Source organism: Sus scrofa, chromosome 1 (assembly GCF_054392235.1).
Source record: "Sus scrofa isolate SSC_HxYL_T2T_F1_AM1 chromosome 1, Sscrofa_HxYL_maternal_Yorkshire_Landrace_v2.0, whole genome shotgun sequence".
In the NCBI taxonomy this organism is placed as follows: Eukaryota; Metazoa; Chordata; class Mammalia; order Artiodactyla; family Suidae; genus Sus; species Sus scrofa.
In genome coordinates, this window is record NC_139383.1 from 230,032,935 (window position 1) to 230,051,005 (window position 18,071).

General features: G+C 45.5%; 1 protein-coding gene and 1 long non-coding RNA gene across 18 annotated transcripts in view; one reads left to right on the top strand and one right to left on the bottom strand.

The window, feature by feature from the left end:
- Nucleotides 1–15,355, bottom strand: part of VLDLR (very low density lipoprotein receptor) — a 31,650-nt gene extending 16,295 nt beyond the window's left edge. For 5 of the 11 annotated variants that reach the window (XR_014837310.1, XM_085012073.1, XM_085012076.1 and 2 more), the window contains exons 1-3: nucleotides 15,173–15,355; nucleotides 14,872–15,014; nucleotides 3,129–3,248 (exon numbers count right to left, since the gene is read on the bottom strand). Coding sequence is in view for 8 of the 11 variants with exons in the window: in XM_085012073.1 (XP_084868199.1) it covers nucleotides 3,129–3,248; nucleotides 14,872–14,953 (202 nt within the window). In the remaining 3 variants the exon portion in view is untranslated. 11 annotated transcript variants of the gene reach the window in all.
- LOC100737021 (uncharacterized) overlaps nucleotides 15,298–18,071 on the top strand; it is a 171,855-nt gene continuing 169,081 nt past the window's right edge. For 6 of the 7 annotated variants that reach the window (XR_014822417.1, XR_014822415.1, XR_014822414.1 and 3 more), the window contains exon 1: nucleotides 15,738–15,952. This is a non-coding gene — a long non-coding RNA (uncharacterized LOC100737021). Of the gene's footprint in view, nucleotides 15,354–15,737; nucleotides 15,953–18,071 lie in introns of those variants that run through there. The other variant, XR_014822420.1, reaches the window with a different exon arrangement.

The window sequence follows — 18,071 nt, forward strand, 5'->3', positions numbered from 1 at the left end:
AAGAGAGAGTAGGGAATGGTTGTAAAGAGACCTCAGAGGGTTTATTTAATTGTGTGGTTTTTTTTTGTTTTTTTTTCTTGCCACACCCTCAGCATATGGAAGTTCCTGAGCCAGGGATCAAATCCAAGTCACAGTCGTGACCTAGGATGCAGCTGCAGCAATGCCAGATCCTTAACCCACTATGCTGGGCTGGGGATCAAACCCATGAGATTGTAGAGGCAATGCTTGGATCCTTAACTCACTGTCCACAGCAGGAACACTGAGACCTTGTGGATTTAAGAAGTATAAGATGTTACAGGGATAGAAATGATTGGTTGTACTATAAAGTGAACAAGAGATAAACAGGGTCAGAGAGATTGCTAGGGTTCTGGTCTCTCCATCCGCAGCACAGACTGGCAAAGGTAGGATGTCTGAACTGGGCCTTGAGAGATGGACAGACATTTAGATGTGCCACAGGGAAAGAGAACTACCAGTTCTAGACTTAGGGTATCCAAGATACTGATTAATCAGCTCAGCCTAACACTTGTAGAAGAATGAGTTACTAGGATTGATAGAACATGGCTTGTGGAATCCAAGCTGAGGCTAAATATACCAGTTGACATGCTTGAAAGAAAAGGCCCTGCTGAAAGAGTAACCAAGATTAATATCGAGAGGTTGGACAAGAAAAATAGGAAATGGCTTCAGAAGTTTTAAATAATTGTATAGCTTTCCCTTCTATGGAGGAACATCTCAAAATAAGCATTGAGAGCTTTCCTGAGCAAATCCCCCACTTCTTTCCCTAGCTTCATACCTGGGGGGCAGAGACAAATTCTGGCCAAGAATATATTTATTTTTCCACTTTGCATGATCTTTTTTTTGTTTGTTTCTATGTAATTATCAGTCTCTTGCTTCGATATACAGTTCTTATTAGCACAGGAATCTGGGAATTTTTTTTTCTTTTTCTTTTTCGGGCCGCACCTGCAGCATATGGAAGTTTCCAGGCTAGGGGTCTATGTCACTGACACAGCAATGCCAGATCCCAGTCGCATCTGTGACCTATGCCGCAGCTCACAGCAACACAGGATCCTTAACCCACTGATAGAGGCCAGGAATTGAACCTGAATCCTCATGGATATTAGTCAGGTTCATTTCCCCTGAGCCATGACAGAACTCCCAAAAAGTCTGAATCTTTTTTTTTTTTTTGGCTTTTTAGGGCTGCACCCGAGGCATATGGAGGTTCCCAGGCTAGGGGTTGAACTGGAGCTACAGTCACCAGCCTACACCACAACAACAGCAAATCGGGCTCTGTAACCCACTTAGCAAGGCCAGGGATGGAACCTGTGATCTCATGGATACTAGTCAGATTTGTTTCCACTGAGCCACAACAGGAATGATTTTTATATGTATATGATCAAACCTTCCTATTACATAGCTAGATTTATTTATACAGAGACTATTTTAGGAAACGCCACTGATGACCCTCACATGACCCAGGTTAATTTCTACTGAGGTAGTCATGTGGTAAAATAAGACTTCAAAATTTCAAAACCTGGAAAGAATAATTACGCTCTAGGAAAAAAAATGGGTTTTGCCAAATATATAGTTTAGAATAGAAAAGAATTGCTTCTCACACCAGGAGAACAGGGTAAGAGTGAGGTCCTTTAGTGAGAAAGTCAGTGAGAGGATTATATTACCCAAATAATCCAGAAAGAGCATGAACTCAATGTCTTATAGAGCAGATTAAAATCTTCATGTTAGAATGCAAATGATGTAAAAGTGTCAAATGGAGAACTATTCTTGGTCCTGAGACTGGAGATGAGTTTCTTCCTTGAGACTGCAGAATGGACTTCCTCTGCTTCCAAATGAGCTGCTAATTTATATATTCGCATGCAGATACCCATGGCATTGCTCTGAGAGCTCAACATAGGACAGTCTGCCAGGATGTGTATGCTTGAGCATTTCAGTAATGATGCATGAAGAAGTAGGTAAGGGCATAACAAGACAGCCATTGATGAAATCTACATTAACTTCTATTTTTCTTCTGTATTTTTAGTCTGTATAGTGGACATTTTCATCTTTTAAAAGGCAAATGACAATGTTATCACCAAAATCATGTTCAACTTTGTTTCAGGATTTTTACAATGCACAACAAAGGGAACATAAAGCATATCTCAGCATGGATTCAGGGTACCTAAATGCCTTTTTTTTTTTGCTTTTTAGGGCTGGACCTGTAGCATATGGAAGTTCTTGGGCTAGGGGTCAAACTGGAGCTGCAGCTGTCGGCCTACACCACAGCCATAGCAAGGCAGGATCCAAGCTGTGTCCTCAACCTACACCACAGCTCATGGCAACACTATATCCTTAACCCACTGAGCGAGGCCAAGGACTGATCTGGCACCATCATGGATACTAGTCAGGTTTGTTTCCGCTGATCCACAATGGGAACTCCATAAAGGACATCTTGACATGTAGTTCTCAGCTGCCCTGGCTTGATGGGAGGTTACAGAGATTGCATAAGTGGTCATTTCTCACAGTAATCTTTTGACAGATGCTGATCTATAGGTATGATGGCCCATTCCTATTTTCTTGGGGGAGAGATTATTTTCTATTCTGCCTAATGCTTTTGAATTAGCATCTACTGGGAATAGAAAAAGAATCTTTATCTGATCTTTGATCTGAGCTGGTTTATCAGGTCTATGCCAGGAGTTAATTAATCCCTGAAACTGTAGGATATTTCTTACTGTCTATGACTTTCTTTTTCGGGATCAGGACCACTTGAGACTTAAAAAAAGAAAGTCTGTCCTAAGTAACCTTCTGTCTGTCTCTATTCTTGGTCCTCCCCTTCCTTCCCCTAGCTTCCTATACCAAATGTTTGCTTGATCTAAGGTCAACCAGGTCCTGTCATTTGAAAGGAACTCCACTTTGTCTTCAAAGTTCCATACTCACATTGATAACCTCATGTCAAACACTCAATCATACTTCTCTAGACCAGGAAATATCAAATCTTTGGTGCAAAGCAATTCCTAGGAATGGATTCTGTTTTTAGAATCTGGATACATTTGTAGAAACTAAGATGACATCAGCATCTTGCAATAAAGTGCCTAGGTCCTCAGGAGGTGGCAGGGGAGACTGTCAAACTCCGTACTCACCACAGTTCTTTTCGTCACTGCCATCAGCACAGTCTTCATCCCCATCGCATTTCCACAACAGCGTGATACAGCGGCCATTTGTGCACTGGAATTGGGAAGGCTCACATTTGGCTTTTCTTCCTAAAATTAGGAGGGAACACTCAGCTAAGCTGGGATACAAGGATGGCTGTTAGCAATGCTAGTGACCTGAAACCCGCGGATGGGAGTCCTGCTAGAGGGACAGCTAAGGACTCTGCAGGCTGTAACACTGTAGTGGCCAGAGCTAGATGGGCTTTGGGGCAATGGCTGAGGGTAACTGAGTTCTTAGCTGAGCACACGCCATCCTGACAAGACTATATTTCACAGTCTCTCCTGCAGGAGGCAGAGCTATGGGACTAAGTTCTGGCTAATGGGATGTAAGCAGAAACAACTTCTGGGAGATAGCCTCAAAGGGACAGAGGACCCAGTTTGCTTAAATTTCTTCCTTTCTTATTCCTGAAAACTGGGCATGGTGGCTGGAATACTGATCTTGGGCCAATGGAGCCAGACCAAGATAGAAGGAATACAGATTGCCCAGAACCTGTAGGGTGGGGGAAGGGGTTCATCTGCCTCTGGACTCGTTTCTCTTATTTGTTTACATCACTTTTGTAGCTATAATCAAGCGGCCAAATCCTAATCATGTCATAGCATTTCTTGTCCACGTTCTACACTGTTATTCATGAATGATGCTTCCATTACAAAGTATAAAGAGGATGTAGAAGAGGTAGTAAGGAGAGGAGAGAAAGAGAGCTTTAATTCATGGTTCCTCGTTTTAGAACTTAAGATCTAATTGGAAAAAGACCTGTTTACAAAATGACTCCAAGATAAGATAAGAAGCATGCAGAAAGTGCAGTTAAGAGGTAAAGGCAGGTCATTTTTAACTTTGTGATGGGAGAAAAGCAAAGCAAGGTAGAGCCACAGGCCTGCATTCGATTTCTCCAAACCTCCGTTTTCCTGTGCTCAGTCTAGGAATATTTAATTCGCACAATGGCATGAATAAATACTTATAAGGCACTTAGATGTTTTGGCCTGGCATGGGACAGCTGACATTCAGGTGATTCCGATCATTAGCAGATAAAAAAAGAGGGGGATGTCATTTCTTTGAGATGAAAGGCAAAGAACTGGTTGCTTGATGCATCTATATGGCAAATCTGGAGAAAACCAGCAGAACCATGTAGTTCATGCAATTCCTTAGGGAAGCCCTCCAAGCAGAAAGCCTTGTGATTTCCTGAACCTTTCAGCATCTGCAGCTGTGGCATGCAGGCACAAGAACCGATGCTACAGTGACAAGTACAGACTGGAACTCTTGTGTTATGTACACAATGCTCTAGTTGGCCTCCCTACTATCAGCTCCTCCCTACTGCCTGGGAGCATTCTATGCTTGGTGGCTAATTCCCACGGAGATTAAAATTTGGTCCTGGTTTACCATACGGGTGTGTGGTTACTTTCTTAGATACTAAACATATTTGTTTAAAAACTCTATGCACCGCTCTGCCCCCAAGAATCTAGTCAAACTAGGACCCAGATACAAAGGCATATGAGTCAATGGCCCTTCCTACCTATATTTCATATGGTGCATTAAATCCACAAATATTTTATTGAGCACAAGTTACCAGGGATGTAGAAGGAGTAACAAGGGGAAGGTAGAGGTTGTTGTCCTGAAGCACCGCTTGCTGGTTTTTATGCTGCTGAACCAATTAGGAAGTACCTGGCTGCCTCCCACTCTCCCCCCTTTTATCACTGTGGTCTCAATATTCTCAAAGCTGGAGGTATCCCTTCCAGGTCGCTGGCTGTGGCTCTTTATTCCCACTAACTCTGAGGGCTGAGGGAGTGCTAAGAATCTACTCTGAGTGCTTTACTTGAAAAGTAGAAAAAAAAACCCATTTGTAGTCAGAGAACAGAAATATATACATACTTGGAAAATAAAGTCAGGTTGCAACTAGAATACCCTGGAGACTGAAAAGCTTTGCATTTTTTTTTTTTTTTAATTTAAGGTTTTAGTTACCAAAGGAAGTTCTGTCAAAAGGAGACAAAAACACTGCTGTTAATATCTATGCTCAGAAAGGTAGCCATATAATCAGACTTGGACAGGGACTTAAAAAGGTAGGTGTCAGATGATGATTTTTCTATTTCGGGGTTAGGTACCTTGCAGATCTCTTTAAAAATGAGTTTTGAAGCTATAGATTTTATAGACATTCACACTGAGCCTGGGATTAAATATAGCATGCAATAGCCTAATGCTGGTAGAGTCCTCTAGCACCTTAAAGAGGGTTTCTAAACGTAACTAACATATAAGCAATCAATAAATTATAAAATTCTAGTGCTCCTTCAAGAGTTGATGTTGAGCACGCTTAGGACAGATTCTAATATCTTATGACAAAAAGGAGTTTAGTTTCTACCTTTTCTTATCTCATATGTTTCCATTTAACCCAAGCTTCTGGTCATAAAGCTGTGTTTTACCATGACACACACACAGTTTTCATTAAGAAGGGGGAACAATAGGGTTTGCAGTAGAGTATGCTGCTAACTAGCCATCCCTGCTTGTTTGAAAGAGGAGCAGGGTGGGAGGATTGGGTGGGGTAATGCTAGCTGAATTTATAAAGGACCTTTTCTTTTTAAAAAAAAAAAATTAAAAAAAATTTTATTGACGTCTATAGTTGGCTTACAATGTTGTGTTAATTTCTGCTGTACAGCAAAGAGGCTCAGTTATACATATATATTCTTTTTCATATTCTTTTCCATTATGATTTATCTCAGGATATTGAATATAGTTCATTGTGCTATAAACAACAAGTAGGACCTTGTTGTTTATCCCTTCCATACATAATAGTCTGCATCTACTAACCCCAAGCTCCCAGTTCATCCCTCCCCTACTCCCCTCTCCCTTGGCAACCACAAGTCTGTTCTCTATGTCTGTGAGTCTGTTTCTGTTTCATAGATATATTCATTTGTGCTATATTTTAGATTCCACATATGTGATATTATATAGCATTTCTTTGACTTATTTCCCTTAATATGATAATCTCTAGTCCATCTATGTTGCTGCAAATGGCATTATTTCATTCTTTTTAAATGGCTAATATTCCATTGTGTGTGTGTGTGTGTTTTGGTTATTGTGAACAGTGCTTCCATGTCTTGGTTATTGTGAACAGTGCTGTTACAGACATGGAGGTGCATGCGTCTTTTCAAACTAGTTTTGTCTGGGTATATGCTAAAGGACTTTTTCTTTAAAGATAGGTGAAGAAAGACTGTAAGCTCTATGGCTGTACCTTGGTTTCTTAAATTTTCTAAGTACTTTGTTTTGGGAGATTGCTCCTGGGCAGAAAGGAAGGGCTCCCTAGTTCTGTTTCACTGGCTGCACTGTGCAGAGCAGGGGGAACTCAGCCACCTGACTGCAGCATGGGTGGTTTCTACCCAAGTTTCAAGAAGATTCTCCATCTCCACCTGTGGTATCCATCTGGGAATACTGCTATATGAAGCTCCAGGAGAACTGTAAGCACCACATGAGTTAAGAAGCTTTCAGTCTGCAAAGCTTTGGGGGATTACAGGATTGTGGGCCTGTAGTCTATTTTCATCCATGACAGTTAAGTCCCAAGTGCAGTATTATATTTTCATAAAGGGAACAGAGTGAGCTTGAAATCATCTATACCCAAGGTTCTTTTAATGCTCAGGCTAAGCTAAAGCCAATGATGCCACAAAAATAATTTAGGAGTAGAAGTGCCAGGCATCCTATATCCTGGGGTCTGTCTGCTTAGAAATGTGAAAAGTCAATGTGATTTTTAGCAGGTTTCTCATAGTCATGGGGTTCACAGAAATGCCTTGGTAGCAGAGAGGTGGCTAAAGTCAGGGAAAAGCTATGACCACAGGGAACCTGGGTGTTCTGCCTCGGTTTCAATCAATATTTCCTGTAAACACTGGAGTTTTGTGGAAGAATTTGAAACGGGTTCTGTAGCTTTAAGAAGTAAAACGGCTGCAAGAGATCTGGATTTCCTGTTAGCTCTCATACTTAGGATCAATATCTCTGCTCCTTTGGGTCAGGGGGTTGGAAGTCATGTGAACCGTGGCTATTTACATCTGTGATGATGGGAGGAAGTGCAGAAGAATTCCTAATTCTGTCGCTTTCATAGCTGACAGCAGACTCTGCAAACTTAATTCAAGGCACCCATGTCCCAGGAGCCTTGCTTACCTAATAGTTAACGTCGCTACCCAGACATGTTGGCTGTTCACTGGCTCCAAGAAACTCAGGGGGTTTAATGCATTTAGAAGATGTGGTCTAAGTATCCCTGCAAGGGTTAATATGGGAGAACAATAGATAAGCTTTGGTTGAAAACTGCACAGACCTTACAGGAAATACCAAGCCTTCCAGGTGGGCTACAAAAAGGGGCACCTTGGCAGGTGAGCTCCTACTGTGACTGCCCAGAGTAAGGAGCTGTTCCGGAGTATCAGGCTCAGGCATGAACTTCCACCTGTACCGAGGGGCTCTGGCTGCCAGGCGGCCGACCCAGCAGGGCTGAACGTTCACATCTCTCACGGCCCTCCCAAGGCTTGAGCATATGGGTGTTATCTCCTGGAATTTCTTCAGTCCATTTGTTTTGGCACTTCTGGGGCTGCCAAGGGCATTTATTTTTAGTCAGCTCCCTTCAACCGCTTGCCACTTGAACGCCAATCTTTCTATTCATAGGCTAAATCTCATTTTAGGACATGGAGATTTCCAAATCAGCAAAGACATTTTCCTACAAGGCAAGGGGGTTAGTAAGAGGGCCTTGAGCTGTGTTCTGGCCTTAAAGGCTGCCTCTGCGGCCCTGGAAGAACCAGACAGGGACCAACTACAAACTTGGAAAGACTTAGGTGAATACTCATGATCCACTGCAATCAGTGAATCCTATAGTTCGAATTGTCGAACAGCTTTTCTATTTACATCCGACTGAGATGATCTTAAGAATCATGGATAAATAATTTCTTTTTGTTTTAATTGTTAGCCAAACACTTCTCTAAGACTTCAGTCTCTTAATTGATTTCATTCTCAATCCCACATGGTCAGGCTGGCTGTTCCCGTTTTCCGTATCAGGGAACCTGTTTGGAGAAGCAAAGGACAGCCCTTGCCCAAGATCACCCTGGACAGAATTAGAATTTGAACCCGGGCAGTGTGGCTCCAGACACTGAGTGACTGAGCTTGCATACCAACTAGAGCACCTAACTCAGGACCACTTCCTTTCAGAATATTCTACTGACTTGAGATTTGGGCAGTAGTGTCACTTTAATCCAGAATTAGGTATGATGACTTGTGAGGGTGACACAAGCCTAACAGCCTTCTTGTTGAGAAAGAGCTCTCCCTCCCTTCCCAATTTTGATTTTTAAAAAATGCTGCCTCAGTGTCCCTGGCAGGTCTTTTCCTAGAAGGAATGTAGTGCTGGGTTTTCTTGTTTAGAAAGAGCAAAGGCCCTCCTGATATATTGGAAAGTTATTCGTTCTGTGGGTTGTACAAGTCAGTGGTTCTCTAGCTCTGATTTGCTTGGAATCCCCTGAAGGACTTGTACAAACACAACGCCGCCCCTTCACCAGAGATTCAGGTTATATAGGTCTAGGATGGGGCCCAAGTTTGCATTTCTAATGAGTTCCCAGAGGATGCTGGTTCCCTGCTGGTGCCTGACCACACTTTGGAACCACTGCAGGAAGATTAGGTACAAGACTCAGAGTTGGACTATACAGTACTCATCTCCAAAAGCCCTCATGTACATCTCTGGATGGACATAAGTGACAACTGCCAATCTCACAACAGATAGGATAACAACCTAGGGTGAAGTCTTTGTGCCTGATAGGGAAAATCTATCTAGATACCGTAGTGGGCATGCATTGTGAAGGTAAAGACTTTCTTCTAAAACACGCCCCTCCCCTCCTTACATGCCTGATCTTGGATAGACTCATCCCTGACTCTCAGCGAGTAGTCAAGTTACAGGTTCAGATTCTTCTTCCCTGACATTTTGCCATCAATCTCTGGGTGGGTCCAGGCCCTCCTCCCTCACTTGATCTAAATTTGTCTCCTGCTCCTCTGCCTCTGGGCTGCCACGTTCTCTCTCCAAATCAAGAAGGTGATTCAGGCAGCTGAGCAGGGCCCGAAGTGCCAGGAATGGTCCCGCTTGCAGGCTTCTCACTGGCTCTAGGACTAAGTCTACTTCCCTACCCATTTCCCCTGACTTTTTCCTACCACTTATGCTACCCCGAGGGGTCCTGCTCACCTCCCAGGTCTTATCCCTCACGGACGCTTCATCTTGGTTTCTTTGCTCGAATTACCCTTGTTCACTGATTGACCAGGGGTGGGCTCAAATGTCACTCCTTGAAGAAGAGGCCCTTGGTTCTGTTTTTAACCAAAGAGGTGTGTCTGTGTGCTCTCTCACTTTCTCCTGAGCCTGTCACATGGCTGTCACATATACTGAGATGTGCTTAGCCTCCTGTTTCCATCTCTACAAAAGAAGCTCCCCTAAGGCAGGGCCTGGAATGTGTCCTTGTACCTTGGGACCTAGTGTCTGGCATCTAATGATTCCTCAGGCACTAGTGAGTATTCCTGGACACGTCCGTTGATTTATTAGTTCAATAAAGCTGGTCTGAACTACAGACTTTCTTTTTTTCAAAGCATTCTTCCCAGGTTTCCTGAACTTGAAACCAAGTGTGAGCAGTTGTTTCAAGAGCTAGAATACTTTGAGAGACTCTTTGGTTACAAAGGCCACTGTTCCTTACACCTATGAGAGTACTTTCACCTCATCTTCATGATATTTTATCATTTAAAGACAGTGCACTTTCCCACACTTATCTGTCAGAATGAGTGTGTCTGTGTGAGTATGTTGGCCTCATTTCCACATGAGGAAAGAGATTCTGGCATGCAGGCAAATCAGCAGCAACTCACTGGGAAAGTTAGAAATGTCATGGATTTTACCTCTGACAGGTTTTGGCACTCTTTGGTCATGCTGGCAGCCATCCATCATGGAGTGAATCTTTTTTTTTTTTTTAAAGAATTTTTTAAAGTTGTTGCCATTATAGTTAATTTACAGTGTTCTGTCAATTTCTACTGTGCAGCAAAGTGACCAATCACACACATACACATATATATATATTCTTTTTCTCACATTATCCTCCATCATGTTCCATCACAATGTGGGGCAAATCTGCTATCAGCCTCTTTTATGATTAAGTCTTAACCACTGAGTCTGCTTGCTCCCACCTATTCCAGGCTGTCTTGGGATCATTGATTTCCTAGTTTGACTTGCTTGTGAGGCTAAATGCCATGAAGGAAGGGACCAACTCCCTGGTCCCTTTGTCTCCTTGTCTGGTGCTGTACGACATATGATTGGTGCTCAGTAAGTGAGGTCAAGTGGTTGTGAGTAGACGTACAAAGAAGGCCAGCATCAATCTACCACTTGCTTAGTGAACCTACAGATCAGTTAATAACTCAGATCTTGGGAAGGTGTCTTAGGAAAACTAAAGATTAGAGGCAGCCTCTAAGACAAGACCTTATTTTCTTATAGTATCTGGGGGAAATATTATAACACATGACATAACTTGCCAATGTTGTCTATCACTGAGATTTTTTATCACCTCCCCTGCTTGGCAAGTTGCAAGCCCCATGTGATACCTCACCCCATCCCCTACCACAGATACCACATCTAGATACAGAAAGGCAACCAGGCAGCAGGGCCAACCCAGATAACCCAAGTGGGTAGCAAGATCAACCACGCTAGCCAGTGGTCCCAGCTTATAGTTTCTGCCCCCAAAGTTCTCTCTTACATACAAGGCTGCTGCTCCACCTATCCATGCAGCATCTCAAAGCAAAGATAAAGCCGTATCTAGCAGAAACTCTGTGTGTACACTCACAACCCCCTGCAGGAATTCTCTTGTTAACTGAGAGCTCCCAAATAGTCAACAGGCCCAAACTTTTCTAGGAAACTTCAGGTGATGGGAAAAGAGTACTAATTTTAAGGTGCCACCTGCCCATCTTGTTTAGTCCCTATAGTGTGTCTAGTATATTTACCTAGGTGGTGTTAACAGTGTTTATAATTTTTATTGCAAACCAGAACTTAGCAAAGAGACTCCAATTCAGACTGAAAAAAATGCACAGACTGAAACTGAGATCATTTTCACTTATAAAGCCAGACTTCCCTTCATACTCTGCCTTCAAGTTCTATGGAAAGCTATCAGTTCCTAGCCAACAACTCTTGCTGGGCCAAACACCTGCCCCTGGACCACTTATTTCAGCTCAACAGGTACATCTCACCCATCATCTCTGCCCAAGGGAGCCTTGGACTCAGCCTTGAAAGCAGTCTTCGTGCTGTGGCCTAAGCACAGATGAAAACAGACTAAGCAATTATGAGTCTATCAGCTGACTCTCTAGAAAACAGCTGTATTAGCCCATCCAGAGAAGCTCTTCTAAGGCAGGGAAATTTCTCATAAGCTTCATCACAGACCCTGTCATCATCCTTTGAGGCATTTAATTTTTTATAGGCCACTACTATGTGAAGGTGGCTTTTCAAAGAAAGGTCAGTATCCAAAGTAAATTTAATTATGACTTGAAATCTCATGTAAGTGACTGCCTGAATTTGATCATTATTCTATCTACTGAGAAGGATGACTTTATTCACATTCTTGAAAAAAAGAGTCTAAATAGTTAATATCTGTTATCTGTATTTCTATGCTATGCTCCGTCTTCTGGTCTCTGGATCAAAACACGAAGCCATACAGCTGGGGCTCTCTATTCCCTTGATCTACTAAACCAGGTTTTACTTGTTAAGTCTTAACAAGTTTGACACTCCTGGAATAGAAGGGGCTTGTGACTATTTTTCACCATTTCAAGAATTGCAACAAAACCACTCAAGTGAAAATGAGTTTATGGTTATCCAGTTTTTAAAAAGGCAGAAACATTTCTTTTGAGCATGGGGGACGCGATCATGAAAATATGCAGTGTTGTATACTAAAAAGTCTTAACATTTGGCAGCTCTACTGAACTTGACCTTGATATATGCTTTAGATATCTGGGGATTCAAACAATACAAGCAAAGACTCAAAATGACACAGGGCAGGTATAGAGTTGAATGTTGTGTGAAGTGGGCAATGGGGGTGACTTGGCGAGCCATGCTGCTTCAGACTGCCAGCAGCTGTCACTGAGGCCTGAGGAGCAACCGTCCTTTAAAGAGTCCCTGCTCACATGCTCATCCTTTGATCTAGATGAGGATTATGATCATTGTCACATCTTTTCTGCGGCCTATCTAGAAAAGCCAGGCTTATTTTTTCTCCACCCTCCAGTCTCCCTTGCCTCCAGGTAGTGCCAATTTCACCAACCCACTTCCCACACTAGGAGAAGTTTTGTCTACTTTTTTGCTGGTTGTTAGCCACATTTGAATAGCTCTCACAAAACCTTGGTTCTTCTAGGCCCTGGCCTTAATGAATATACGGTACCCCAGATCCTAATCGTGATGATTTAGGTTGGAGGAAAATGCCCAAGAACGTCTAGAGATTTTTTTTTTTTTACCATCAGGTATACTCCACTATTGAATTGTAACTTCTCGTTAGCCTAATTTAACTTCCTTGCTAGCATCCTAAAGAACACCTGCCCTGTCCTAGAGGATTTTAGACCAGCATTTTTATGGGCTTCTGTTATCTGCTGTTCATGGCACTTCATTCACGAACTAGAGAAGAAAAACCATGCTCGCCTACCTAATACAAGGTGAACATATGGCTTCAACTAACTTACTTCTACAATTTAGATGCATTCCTAGTATTCTATAGGACAAAGACACCCCCAATGGAAAGTTATATGTTAAATTAAAAGAATATAAAAAAAATTTTAACAGAAAAAATTTTAACAGAAAAAAAAAGAATATGAAGAGAACACACAGCAAAAAAAAAAAAAAAAAAAAAAAAATCCTTTCTCCTTTTTTCCTGCACAATGATCAGTAGTTTCTGGTATATCTTAGTCTTCTGAAATGATATGAAAGGTGTAATGCAAGTCAGGGCACTAGTCTGAGAAATCGCTTAATAAGTTAGTACTGCTCATCCATTAATGATTAATGTTAGCGTCTGAAAACTTTCCTAAGCAGGGATACTCCAAGTTCTCAGTTTTGTTACACATCACAGGCCATCTTTGCTACGCACGCGCCCTTTTCAAGGCGCACAGGCAGGGGAAAGCATTTGAGAGAACAGTCCATTGGAGCCTGTCCGTTTTTTATGTTCCCTTAAAGATAACATTTCTCAGGCTGCTAAATTATGAGTCTGGGAGCCATGTGACCAACCGAAACGTGATCGGGCGGCCAGCCAATCGCAGAGCGCAGAAAAGCCCGTCCCAGCTTCTCACGCTCCGGACAACTGGCATCTAAGGGCAAGGGGCTTTCGGAGGCTCAAGTCCCCAAGTATTGCTTGAGAGGCTGCCTGGACGCTTTAAAGTTCGCTCTCACTTCAGAAGACACGTGACTGCAGGCAGGCAGGCAGGCAGGCCTCCAACGCCACTGGGGACACAAGAGCTAGGGTCTCTGGAATGGGTACATAGGACGGGGCAGTTTGCCAATTCCCCAGACCTGGCGAGCCAGCCCCTCAGTGTCCTTTCCAGGTCAATTCAGAGACTCGCCAGGATCCTCACGGAATCTTCTGAGAAGGGCTTCCTGTCGCCTGCCTGGGAAAGTTGTGCGGCCCCAAGTGGGAGAGTGGCTGAGCACAGGGCTCCCAGGCCCAGTGCGGCAGACCCTGGGGACCTGACAGTAGTCACCACCGCCCTCCCCAACAAACTACAGTCACACACCAGCTCTCCCAGTTCTCGCGCTGCTCCCTTTGATGTATTGTTTAGAATGAAGGCTAATTACAGTCACTAGATTAGGACTCGATTCCTCTCGAGGAAATCTCACCGGGAACGAGGCTCAGCAAACTAACCTGATTAAGTCTTCTTTCCACTCCCCTCCCTCGTTCTGCTATCTTGGAGACCCGAGAGGTTTATAAACGCGGCCCAGAGAGTGGAAAGGGGAGAGGGGAGAACTATCTAGAGCTGGGGGAGGGAGTCCTATTTCAAGCCTCACTAGTCATCTAACCCGCACTCCAGAGAGACGGCCCGGCGCCTGGGGAGTCGCAGTCCGGGTGCGCAGGCTGCGCACTTCTCGACGCTCGGCGGAGACTCCCCGCAGCAGCCCACAGATCGCGCGCCCTCTCACCACCGAGGGAGACCCTAGCCCCGGCCGGCACCCAGCGCCCAGCGTTCTCGCAGGCGCCCATCCTCATCCACCGCCCCCTCCCACCCTCGCTTAAGTCGGAGGAGCGCGCCGGGAGCTGCCGCGCACGTCTCGGCCCACCCGGCCCTCTGCCTCCTTCCTAACACTCCGCCTGGCAGAGGAGACAGAACCATTGTTCAATGGCTCAGAAGCCCACATTCCCCATCCCCGGCCCAGCAGGGTGAAAAATGAGGCAAAGCAGTGGCCTTGGGGGAGGGAGTGTAGGGGAATGAAGATAGTTCGGGCCAGGCTTTAGGACACCCCAAACCCCACTGTCCCCCCAGCCCGGCTCCCGGTAGCCGAGGTGCTGACAGTCAGCTCAGAGGCGCCACCAGGGTGGGGAGAGAAAGAAGGCGACGAGAGCGGAGAGGCGCCTCCTAGGAGGGGGGGGTGGGCAAAAGGAGACCCGCTCCTCGGCGGGGGGGGGGCCCCCCAGCACCTCGGCTGGGTCTGGGCAGCCCGCGGAGGGGCGCGTCCTCACTCACCCGCTCCAGTGGCGCCGCTTTCTCGGGGCGCCAAGCACAGCACGAGCAGCAGCCAGAGCGCCCAGCGCGCGGACGTGCCCATGGTGCCCGCCTGGATGGTGGTGCCGCCGCCGCCGCTCGCTCCGCACAACAAGTTACCAGCCCTTCGGAAAGGAGGAAGGAGGTGGGGGCGGGGAGGGAGGAGGGGGAGGGGGAGGAGGGGAAGGAGTTAGAAGGGGGTAAAGGGAGCAGGGAAGAAGAGGGCACCCCCTCCCCTACAACTTGCACAATCTCCTCCCCACCCACCAACCCACCCACCCACCTCCCCCGGCTGCAGCGGCTGTGCAAGCCGAGCCCGCGGGCAGAAAATAATGCAGGCGCTGCAGAGGAGGGGAGGGAAGAGGAGGGGAGAAAGGGAGAGGGGGTGGGGAGGAGGGCCGAGAAGACAGAAGAGAGAGAAGCCGACCGCGGAGCACCCACACTGGCGGCTGCTGGAGCGCGGGGTGAGGAGCGAGGAGGGGGCAGGAGGGGGAGTGGTCAGCGGGGCGCGGGCGGCGGCGGCGGGGGTAGGGGCGGGCGCGGCGGCCTCAGCCCTCCTTCGCACTCTACGAGCTCCTCTTAAAAGCTCGGGGTGGCCAGGTGTCTGCTCTGGGGGGTGTGAGAGTATGTGCTGGAGCGTGAGTGGCCGTGGCCGTGGCCGTGGCCGCCGCTGCCGCCGGGACTGCTCCTGAGATCCGGCTGCTCAGCGCGTCCGCCCGGGGCTCACGGGGGCCCGGGGCGGTCGCTGGTTGGCTCGCGCGCCGCCCTCGCCTCCAATCCCCGGTGCCTGCCCTAATTTCCTGATCCCGGGAACCTGCCGCCGCAGCAGCTGTGCGCTCCCTACAGTCATTACAGTACCTTCCCGGCAGTCGCCAACAGTAAATGCAGCAGCAGCAGCAGCAGTTAGCACTGATGCAACCACTGAGGCTATTGCCACCGCCTTCCCCCTAACGGGGCTTACAGCCCGGGCGGGGGGGTGGGGGACTTGCAGCTTTCAGGGGCAACAAGCATCTCTCTACCACCCTCTCCTGCGCCCCAAAGAACGGCTGCTATTATGAGGCTGGTAGGTAGCTTCTTCCTTGGGCCTCCTCTCTCCACCTAAAAGTGATGAAGAGGAGTGGGTCTAAACGTTTGGGCTATTCTGATGTGGGGTAGGGGATGCCCCACATCATCTTAGGCGCACGCTGAGATGCCATTTTTGCTAAAAATTAACTGTGTCTTTAAGTGAGAGCATGTGTAAGGAGAGTGTGCGCGCGCGGTTGTGGTTAGTCCTCTGAAATAGAACGCGACTAAAATAACCCAGTCTAGGATGAGGAGGAGGGATATCAGTAGTGCAGCTCTACATTCTCTCATCAACGATTATAGTTAATTGCTAATTGCACAAAATAATGGTTGGAGGGCCTGTAATTAGAAGCTTAACCTTTTCTTGTTGGGGGAGGGGAAACCTGCAGGTTGATTCTTCTTGATGTAGTTTGCAACATTCAATTATGAGGCTTAAGGAAAGAAAAAAATAAGGAAGCAAAGGCAAGATTCCTGTAAAGGATTGATTCCTGTTTTGTGCCTGGCAATACTGAGCCTGTAATTTGCTTTTTGTGTACTTCGGTTTTCTTGCACAATTTCCCCTGGTTGAGGTGCATTGTCTTCTGTGGGCTGTTAAGCATCTAACCAGACTGGGAGAGCACACGGAGCTATTTCATCTTCTTAAAGTATTTATGTATTTTTTAAAAGTTGTTTTGTGTGTTGAATGACTCAAACTCTGCTGATTGAAATAGCACCAGCTCTAGTGCTCTTCTGTTGGTGATCTGAGAAGCAGAGGGCTCCTGCCTAGTTGTGTTTTCCTTCTTCTGGTGCTCCAGGGCATTTGTCAAGGCTAGCCGTGGGATGGGATGTTTATTAGGAACTGACTGTATCCAGGAAACACATGAGAGGGAAAATTCCAGGTCAGGATACACCTTGGTGAGGCCAGAGGATATCCAGACCAGCCTGCAGGGTTTGACAGTGTTTTGGTGGAGTCTTGCCCTATAGTTCTTTTAGAACTGCTATTTTTCTCACCTGTGGTTACACATTTGCTACAAAGTGCAGCAGCCGTACACATGTTGCATGTGGAATGGAGTTGAACTCTGTTTTATGCCCTTAGTAGTGAAGATGCATGCAGGTGTTGTTCACCTAACAGGCATTAGGTATGATGGTAAAACAGGTGCTTGGCATCTTCAGTATTCCTCAGTATTGTCAGTCTGATAATGAGCTGTGTCACTTGATAGAAGAAAAAAGGTGATAGAGGGGATGAGTGGAACTGATATGAAATGGCACAACATTAATATAGTCATGTGGCTTGTTTTTAATATTTTACTCAGAGATAAATATATATACTCTAAGCTGAACATTGACATGGTATAATAAGATTTATCTATGACAAATGTGTTAAACTTTCTGTCTTACTAAGTATATAAATAAGCTGTTGGTGAACTTAGTTGGGGCTCTAGGTTTAATTACTGTAGCATTTTTTTGAATCAAAAGGAAGCATAACTTTTGGCTCTGCTTCTCAGTGACTGTGTAACTTGGGAGAATCTCTATGTCTCTTTGGGCCTGCCTTCTGGCCTGCACCCTGAACACAAAGCCAATCCACATAATGTCAAAGTGCTTTGTGACCTCAAGGATCAGCTGTCTGCCAGGTGTTGATGATTAGAGAAAAGGTTATACAGAGGAGTGAATTTGATTACTACAGAAAGTAACCAGATAACTAAAAAGATAAATTTGTTGTAAGTGGAGATGGGTGTGGTTGAACTAGACTTAGAGAGGTGGACACTGCTGGATTCAGAGCCTGAGGTAAATACATGGGCAACCCCATTCCTACAATCCACCACATTCATTCATCTGTTGAAGCAGCACACATTGAGTGTCCCTGGGTAGCAGGTGCTGTGCTGGGAAGTGGGCATGTGGAGATGCTTGTCCAAAGAAGCTCAGGATCTGGTCGGAGAAGCAGAATTGGCAATTAGAGTACCCTATGCACACAGCATATGCTTAGGCTCGAAGTACTTTAAGATTACAGGGAAAGAGTAGCTAATCTGATTGGGGGACAAGGGTATCAGAAAAGGCTTTGCAGGGCACTTGTCTCTGAGCTGAGTTATCTTTCTTACCAAGCAATTCTGATTCTCCTTACTGCTGGACACATGGTAGGATTG